This window comes from Limulus polyphemus, unplaced genomic scaffold, assembly GCF_000517525.1.
Source record: "Limulus polyphemus unplaced genomic scaffold, Limulus_polyphemus-2.1.2 Scaffold2710, whole genome shotgun sequence".
Classification (NCBI taxonomy): domain Eukaryota; kingdom Metazoa; phylum Arthropoda; class Merostomata; order Xiphosura; family Limulidae; genus Limulus; species Limulus polyphemus.
Window position 1 is genome coordinate 77726 of NW_013668320.1, and position 9914 is coordinate 87639.

General features: G+C 34.9%; 1 protein-coding gene across 1 annotated transcript in view; it reads right to left on the reverse strand.

Moving 5' to 3' along the window:
• Nucleotides 1-8217: 8217 nt before the first annotated feature.
• The window catches only part of LOC106467699 (zinc metalloproteinase nas-13-like), a 12095-nt gene continuing 10398 nt past the window's right edge, over nt 8218-9914 (reverse strand). Inside the window, exons 5-6 of the mRNA XM_022395898.1 lie at nt 9438-9557; nt 8218-8342 (exon numbers count right to left, since the gene is read on the reverse strand). Coding sequence (XP_022251606.1) covers nt 8218-8342; nt 9438-9557 — 245 coding nt within the window. The remainder of the gene's footprint in view (nt 8343-9437; nt 9558-9914) is intronic.

Sequence of the window (9914 nt, forward strand, 5' to 3'; positions counted from 1 at the left end):
AACCTAAGAGTTGGCAATAGGTGTTACTGGCTAGCTGCATTCCCTCTAGTGTATTAGTTCAAAATTACGTAGCGTAACCTAAGAGTTGGCAATAGGTGTTACTGGCTAGCTGCATTCCCTCTAGTGTATTAGTTCAAAATTACGTAGCGTAACCTAAGAGTTGGCAATAGGTGTTACTGGCTAGCTGCATTCCCTCTAGTGTATTAGTTCAAAATTACGTAGCGTAACCCAAGAGTTGGCAATAGGTGCTATTGGCTAGCTGCATTCCCTCTAGTGTATTAGTTCAAAATTACGTAGAGTAACTCAAGAGTTGGTAATAGGTGTTACTGGCAAGCTGCATTCCCTCTAGTGTATTAGTTCAAAATTACGTAGAGTAACTCAAGAGTTGGCAATAGGTGTTACTGGCAAGCTGCATTCCCTCTAGTGTATTAGTTCAAAATTACGTAGAGTAACCCAAGAGTTGGCAATAGGTGTTACTGGCTAGCTGCATTCCCTCTAGTGTATTAGCTCAAAATTACGTAGAGTAACCCAAGAGTTGGCAATAGGTGTTACTGGCTAGCTGCATTCCCTCTAGTGTATTAGTTCAAAATTACGTAGAGTAACTCAAGAGTTGGCAATAGGTGGTACTATTGACTAGCTGCATTCCCTCTAGTGTATTAGTTCAAAATTACGTAGAGTAACTCAAGAGTTGGCAATAGGTGGTACTATTGACTAGCTGCATTCCCTCTAGTGTATTAATTCAAAATTACGGACGAGTAGCGTGACTACCTTTGTGTATTTTGAGACGAATATCCGAAACAGAGAAACAGTCCCTGAAAACGGTTATTAACGCAGTTCAAAATGTCAACAATAATGTTTGTATAACAAGTAAAATAACATAACTGTCAAAGTCTCCAGGAGCCACAGCTTAAGATGTAGGTAAACCAGAACTTCTTTTCGAACGTCAAATTGACATGTATATAGTAGAAAAGTAAAAATCTCAGGAAACGTTTTGACGTCAAAACGAGTCTCACATCTAGTACTTTCTCACTATATCCCACTAAAAAACAAAGATTACAAACGATACACTTCTGTCACTTATAAAGTGCAATTTAGGATATTAACCGGTCGAACTTAACCTATTGGACCTTGAAACGTTAACAACCAATTAAAGAGAGAGTCTACCAGAATAGCCAGAAAGAGTCAGTTAACTCCTCTTGTATTATAAATAACCTCGTCACAGCTTCTATATAGAACCTTACCTACGAAAACACAATACGACTTACAGTACAGTGAAATATAACTTAAGTTAAAAGTCATTATATGTCCCAGAACATATAACTTAAGTTAAAAGTCATTATATATCTCAGAACATATATAACTTAAGTTAAAAGTCATTATATATCCCAGAACATATATAACTTAAGTTAAAAGTCATTATATATCTCAGAACATATATAACTTAAGTTAAAAGCCATTATAGATTCCAGAAAATAATTAAAAAGAACTATACAAAAATTGACATTACTCTTGCATTAATAATAAAAATAGAAATAAGTCTGTACAATAGCAAAATTCAAGTAGACATTTAATTGTATAATTAATAATTAAAAAACGAGAGTAAATAAAATAAATGTCTTTTGATAAAATGAAAATATAATAAAATATAGAATAAACATGCACTATAAATACAAAATAAAAGTCATAGAAATTAATAAAATACATATACAGAGGATTGAGTGCGTTTTATTAAAACTATTTTAAATATGCAACTCATCAAGTCACAGTCACAGCCGGTATAATATAATTGCGAAAAACGGATATATAAGAGCTCTATTTTGATATCGATTGGCATGACCTGGTTAGTGGGACACCACTGAAAATTGATCGTTTTGAGGAAAGGTATATACAGTCTAGGCCCAAATGTTTGCGTAATGTTCTATATTGATGTTGCTCTCTACATGCGTGGAGTAGTGATTGAGTTAGTGACCAAGAAATAAGGTGAAAAATTAGCGTATGATCAGACAAACATGTACGAATTGTTAGTCTAGTTTTTTGAGCATTTCTTCACCAAAACACACGTACACACCTGTTTTGTATAAAATAGTGTGCTTTTGGTATAATCTTTTTCAAACAATTTCTCAGTACTAGGTGTAGATTCATGCCTCGTCACATGCCAGAAGTTATAGGGTGTCAAATTGTTCGACTGTCCATAAATGTTATGAAGCAAACGGACATTGCCAGAACAGTAGGGTACTTCCCAGTGTTGTTCATGCCCTTCCTGACGTAAGGTGTTGCAACACTTCTTTCGACCTCTTATTCACTGTTCTTCTGAATATCCTGGAACGAATGTGTTCATGCCATTCCTGACGTAAGGTGTTGCAACACTTCTTTCGACCTTGTTGTGTTAACCTGATCCAAACACAATCATTTCAGGTAGTAGTTTCTCGGCGTTTACCAGTAGACTTTCCTGGAACAACGTTTCTGGTAGTCCTATGACGTTTCAGGATTCTGGATACAGTGTTGCAACACTTCTTTCGACCTCTTATTCACTGTTCTTCTGAATACCTGGAACGAATGACCTTACGTCAGGAAGGGCATGAACACATTCGTTCCAGGGTATTCAGAAGAACAGTGAATAAGAGACTGAACAGATAATGTTAATTTGCAAGAAGGGCTATTTGCAAACCGATATTAACCAGAATTCACCACCGTGACCATGCTACTTGGGCAAGAGGGCATGGCAACTAACAGTTAAGACACTGGCGACATGTCATCTTTTCAGATGAGTCCTTTTTCAGGCTTGTTAAAGCCAGTAGAAGGATTCGTATTCATTGTTTGCATGGAGAACAGATGAGGAAAGACTGTCTTTCCTACAGGAAGTACACAGAAGGTGGTGTAGTACATGTTTCAGCAGCTATTCATCATGGTGGAAACTGCTCTTCATATCTTCCAGGGAGACGTCAATGACTCCTCCTACAGGTATCACACGGAGATGACATTTCTGCCATATACTAGGGCACGGTTTGGCAATAACGTAGTGTTCTAGGATGACAATGCCATTTCCCACAGTGTGCATATTATAAAGGATTATCTCGACAAGGAGGACGTTACAATATTACCAAAAGCCAGCAAAGTCTCTAGATTGTAACCCCACTGAGAACTGTTGGGCAGAACTGAGCTGGAATATTACTAACCACGACCCTGGACCAGCTACTGTAGCTGAGTTGCAGCTCCTTCTAGTGACAAGTTGGGATGAAATAACAGTGAATTACATCAATAACCTCATCGACAGCATGCCACGTCACCTTGCAGAAGTTATTAGAGTATGAAGAGGATCAACCAAGTACTGAATGTTTAGTATGAACTAATATAAGGTTAATAATGGCTGGAGACATCGAATTTAATATAAAGTTAGAGACGCTATTTATAATAATCCATGTTATATTTTGTCATTATTTATGTTTTGTTGTGATAGGTGAAATGCTGAATTACACATATTTCTACATGTTTGCTGTTCTAATAAATAGTTCATGATGTCTATAGGACCTGTCTCATTGTACAAATTACACATGCAAATATTTAATGTGACATAAAAATCTCAGTTTGACACTGCTAATGTATGTGCATTCTATCTTAATAATAATGATCGTATTTGTAAGAAAATATGCAAATATTTTGGCCAAGACTGTAATAGATCTTTCCAATTCAACATATTCACTCATTCAGATCATAAAGATATGTTCAAATCAAGGATTAAAACTGTAAAAACATGGATATTCTTGTACTTGTAATCAAACTAGAACACAAACTAATATGGATGAACTTTGGGCACCACGACCATTCAGAAAGAAATTGCAACAAATCGTACTACAGCCGTAGTAAACAAAGATCCTATGAACACAAAGGTGAGTGGCAAAAGTCGTTAACATCTCCCAGTTAAAAGTACACAACGTAATCAAGAAGGACCTCTGTATGGAAAATCGGCCCACCTATCATGTGTTGCGTACGCTGCTTCGACGAAATATCCATTCAAATGTCGCATACCTTAAGCAGTTGTAGAATGAAAAGATATTCATTCTATCCCACTCTCATAAAGGAATGACATTGAAGTCACAGGACGCAGAGCCTATGGATTTATGTGGTACTGGACCTTTTGAACAGGCACTGGAAAATCGTCATCCTCCTACACTAGATGGCTTATGGAAATCATGTAGGACAGAGGGGTGTATATTAAACACATAAACTACTCTTCAGGGCTATTTTCAGAATCCAAAATTTTCCAATAGAGCATGACGAACGTGGCTACATGGACTATAACCATTGATAAGTCTCCAAAATGGTTTTAATATAACGAGCTCAACCCCTCTACAAATACAGAGGCATAGATGACAAGATAACAAATGAAAATTACAAAAACAGAAAAATATACATGTTACACATATAAATATATCTTGAAGATATATTTATACATAAATGCAAACATAATTGAAGCACTGTGATTTCAAAAATTCACAATGTTATGATATTATGGTTGGTTGGGTCCTAGAGATCCAAAAAAGCCACTGTTGGTGTTAAAGTTGACATGTAGGTAGTGGAGACGTTTCCCAAGATATATTATGAAGTCTATTTGCTTGTTGATTCTCAGAATTATTTTATTTTACGGCTATAACCTCCTTTGTCATAGCCGAGAGCTTACTTATAGTTTTCATCTTCGTGGAAAGAATTATTATTTCTTGTGATCAATTTTTACTCTTGTACCTCATTATGTGTATCAACATTCATAAGAACAAGGACTTCTTATATTGTGGAAACTGTTGGTTCACTTTGTTGGTCTGAGGTCTTTGCTCTGGCAGTGCAGCTGATACTAGTCAACCCTGCTGTCACTGGAATGGCTCTCTCTTTCATTTAGGACTCTTCTCTTCTTCTGTCAACTTGAATGGCAGCACACAGTTATTGGCTGCACCCACTTTCTCTTTGTATTGTATATGAGCTGATGTATGGTCCATCAGGAACAATCTGGAAATGGCCACTTCATACAACTCCTACATTTTGTATCCATTTTGATTAAGGACTGAGTTGCAGGAATGACAGTAACAGGGCTACTAATGAAATTCTGATTCCTCAGCCATATGTTGTTGTTCTTTTGAAATCTTGAAATGCAGTGTTTAGCTTTTCAATTTTCATGTTCATTATATTCATTTTCTTTGGTTTTTATACCATTTAGTGGTCACTTTTTTTACTGCTATGTCGCCTTTTCTCTCAGGGACATCCAGAATTTCCTCCCTTATCTCAATCTTAACATTATTCTGTGGCATTTGTATAACTGGTCTAACGCAAACGTTAATAAAAATGACCATTTCTTTATCACCAGTCCAGCTTATCGCTTGGAACTTTCTTGCCACAATGATTATCCATTTATCCATCCCTATGTTCTCTTAGAATTCGGTTCATCTGTCCTTAAGTTAAATAAGTGTCATGTTTCACGTTTGCCACTTTCAATATTTAAACAAATGGCCTTTATTGAATGATAAAGAGTTAGTTAAAAATAAGAGTTAGTTCATGATGAAACAAATACTAGGCTTTAGCTAGAAATTTACCAAACAGATTGTTCATCAGCACCAAATTTGCATGGTTCAACTTGGAAAGCAAGGTTCATAATTTCTTTTGGGCTTCAGATGGTAATTACACTGTAGCTTTACAGGTATAATTTTTTCTATTCAAAACCAAATATTTTGTTAATTTTCCCTCTTTAAGCATTTATGGCCACTTTTGTGTTTCAGATACAGAGTTTAGTTCTGTTCCTTCTTGTTATCTTCTACCAGAGATGCGTGCTAAACTATAGTTTTTTAACGTCTTTGACGTCAGGGTAACTTTTTTTAGCTGACTGGTCAGTGTTAGAGTGAGTAATCCACTCTGGGATTTAGAAACTCGCATGCCATCAAAGTGACGCAAGGTCGGCAAAGCAAGAGGGACTTCTGGCCACACAGATAGTGTCTAATTATACTTTGAGGGATTAAGAGAGACTTATTTGTGAACATCACTAAGTGCCACCTTTTCTGTTGCTCTCTAAACTCTGGTCAACAATTAATATAGTATCGGTGGTGTCTGTGCCAAGAGTAAATTAACAACCAGGGTGAAGTTATTTCAATAACAAGGTTGTAATGAGTATGTTCGCTCTGTGGTACGACTTTTTCAATGATATCAACCTATCTTATAAAATAAAAACTTTGTATATATAAAAGAAAAATAAACTTAGAATGTGAGATAGCAAATTATATTCTCTTATGACCATGGTTTGTATTTTGTGTAAATATATGTATGTATGATGAAACTAACACCAACTTCCCTAGCAGTGACGTACAGATGCTATTAATATAGCAGAATAGTATGCAAGTTTACGATCTCATGAGGTTGTGCTCTCGTGACTTACTATGTGAATAAAAACACCATGCCAGAAGCTTCGCCGAGAGAGAGAGAGAGAGTCACGAGACAATTATTGAAGGGTATAGTTATTGCTGTTTTTCACTCGATATTGAAAGGTATTGTTTGAATATTGTATCTGCTGTATATTTTTTTGGGGAAAATTTAGTTTTTCTTTATGGTCCCTTTCCCTGATTCCATTATGATTGATATATTAATATTTATGATAAATTGTTTATTAATATTAGTGTGAAGTCCTGGCCAAGAACTTGTGTATTAATTGAAGTTGTTTCTATGTGTTGGTATTGTGAATAAATTGTGTTTTTGTTGTTGAACTCTGATTGTAGTGGAATGTTCATTTTAAACCGTTATATGATTATAATATCATGGAGAGGAAGCTCTCCAGTTGTAAACCTGCTACAATAGAACTAACATTCAGAGATTCTGGTTCGTTGTTTCCACAGAAAGTTCGGGAATGATGAATGTACCATAAATAACAAACTACAACAATGTCATGACCACTGTTTGAATTAAGGAGAAAAAATCATCAAACTCTATTAACAAAAATCAAACATAATTTATTTGGATATTATCCAATCATAGATCGGTGTACACTTCTGGATCCTCATTATATAAAATCATAGATCTGTGTACACATCTGGATCCTCATTATATAATACACATTCCTGTAGATTTTCAAAAAAAAATTAAATGCTAGTGTTGAGTCAGAGATTACTTGTTAATTACTGATTAAATGCTAGTGTTGAGTCAGAGATTACTTATTAATTACTGATTTAATGCTAGTGTTGAGTCAGAGATTACTTGTTAATTACTGATTAAATGCTAGTGTTGAGTCAGAGATTACTTATTAATTACTGATTAAATGCTAGAGATTACTTATTAACATTTAATCAGTAATTAACAAGTAATCTCTGACTCAACACTAGCATTTAATCAGTAATTAACAAGTAATCTCTGACTCAACACTAGCCACTGTACCACTGGGAGGGGGGCTTTGATCAGTAATATGTCTGCGGATTTACAACGCTAGAAACCGGGTTTCAATACCCGTGGTTGGCAGGGCAGAGATAGCCCATTGTGTACCTTTGTGTTTAATTACAATACTGATTAAATGTAATTGCTCTTGTATTTATTTCAAAATGAAAAAATAATTCATTATTCTTCAGAAGATGCTAAAAAGATTAACCATTGTTGGAAATATTTTAGAAATTTCTTCATTTTTTTCAATTTTATTTAAATAAATTCAGACTTTTGAAGTGTGGCACATATTTAACATATATATATATGCCCCTCTGTGTGTATGTGCCGAAATGTAAACAGGTATTTCGTAGAGCAAGACTAAAAGCTCAGACAACACATCACAATATCCACAATTTCTCTCCACATTGTTTTTTTTAATCATCGGCTGTAAACTACTTTTATCATTTGACTTGTGCTCCTTCTGCGACCTTGTGCAATTGTGTAAACAATCTGACAAGCTCAAAACACGGTTTATCATTTCCATGTGTTTATTCGTTTGGTTTTAAGTTACAAATCAATCTTATAGCGTTTGAACACACAGACATATATAATCAACATTAACTGGAGCTTAGCAGTATTATTTATAGTCTTATTGAACTACAGTGACTTCTACGTAATCATACCAGATAATTTTAACGACACATGATAATTCAGTTTCAGATCTTTATCCATTTTCTTGTGTCTAATCTAAAATAGCGTAGCTTCTACTAATACTAATATAAATTAACTAATACGGAAACGTCATAGAAAGGATGGGGAAATACCAGTTTCGATTCAACAAAAGGAGCAGGTTTTGCTGCATTCCTTTTTCATGTAATTGACAAAACGGAAGCAATGTCCTTTCTGAGCCCAAATCTTGCATCTCACTTCTTGATCTTTACATATAACGGGTGGGTCTCCTATTATAAGAAGTATATTAAAAACCCATCATTACTTAAGGATTTCGAGACTAAAATCCTTAAAAATCAAACTATCCAAAATCAGCTAACATAATCACCACATAATGCTTAGTATTTTTTAAACATATTTCGAACTAAATATTTATTGCAACTTGTAAACGGACGTGTGGCGACATCGCAATTCCTACATTTAAAGTACTATTAAAATGATAAACCATAGATACTACTTCTTATGACCACATCTACTGCCATATGCTGGCGTAATTGGCCCTGATTTTAACTTTATGGATGATAACGCTACCTCCAACGTGTTAAACTGGTCCACACATACCTTGAAGAAGATGCGATTAACCTATGCAATCACTGGACTTCAATTCTATAAAGCACGTGTGGGAAGTTTTTGGAAAATACATTGCACATTGTCAAATGATTTCAGACACCAATAATGCTCTTGAAATAAGCCTTCTAGAGAAATGGATAAAGTCGTCCCAGGGCCTTATCAATGCTTTGAATTTAATTACACAAGGCTTGTGGTGACTTTATTTTCAACCGAAATGAAACGCCATGAACCGTAAAGAGGTAGAGCCATCTCTACCAAATATTCATTCACGAAAGTTGGTTGAATAATGAATCATTTACATTTTAGAGCTCATGATGCCTAATTTCCATTAAAAAAGAAGCTGACGTTATTTTACAATACCGGTTTTCCTTTACTACCTGAAACATTCTAGATTACAGCTGTTTTTTAAATATTTTATGCAATATAATATGCCGTACAAAATGTAGGTTAAATAAACTACAAATTGCGTACACTAAACACGAACCAACAAAACCTTTTATGTATTTTGCACAATAAACATGAACCAACAAAACCTTTTATGTATTTTGCACACTAAACATGAACCAACAAAACCTTTTATGTATTTTGCACAATAAACATGAACCAACAAAACCTTTTATGTATTTTGCACAATAAACATGAACCAACAAAACCTTTTATGTATTTTGCACAATAAACATGAACCAACAAAACCTTTTATATATTTTGCTCAATAAACATGAACCAGTAAAAAAATTATGTTTATGAAATCTTACCTTGACAAAAGTTGCAGGATTTCTTGCAATACCGGTGCATGAAACTGGAGTTTCGTTCACACTGGCGATTTCTTCTCCAGAAGTTGCAGTAAGAACTTTCATCTCGACACAATGTATATTCTGTGGAGAAAATGATACAAGAATGAGGAGTGACACATAAAGGAAACATTGTTTAAGAGTGGAAACTACCACCATATATTTTAAAGCATCTGGTTGGTTCTGTAAATTATAAGTCTATTCCGAATAATAAGGTTGCGATACTAAAGCGAATGTTGGTTACAATCGAGTGTCACTTTCTTACTTGCTGTGGTTTGTTAATGTGTATTGACAAAAGTCATGGTATTTGATCAAAAATACCTTAGGTGTGAAAAATAATGCGCCGCCTAAAAGGATTGAGTGTAGCTACCAGTTTGGCCGTCAATTTTGATTTCATTTCTTTAAGTCGCACAGTCAATCCTTTTTTGGACACACCTTTTT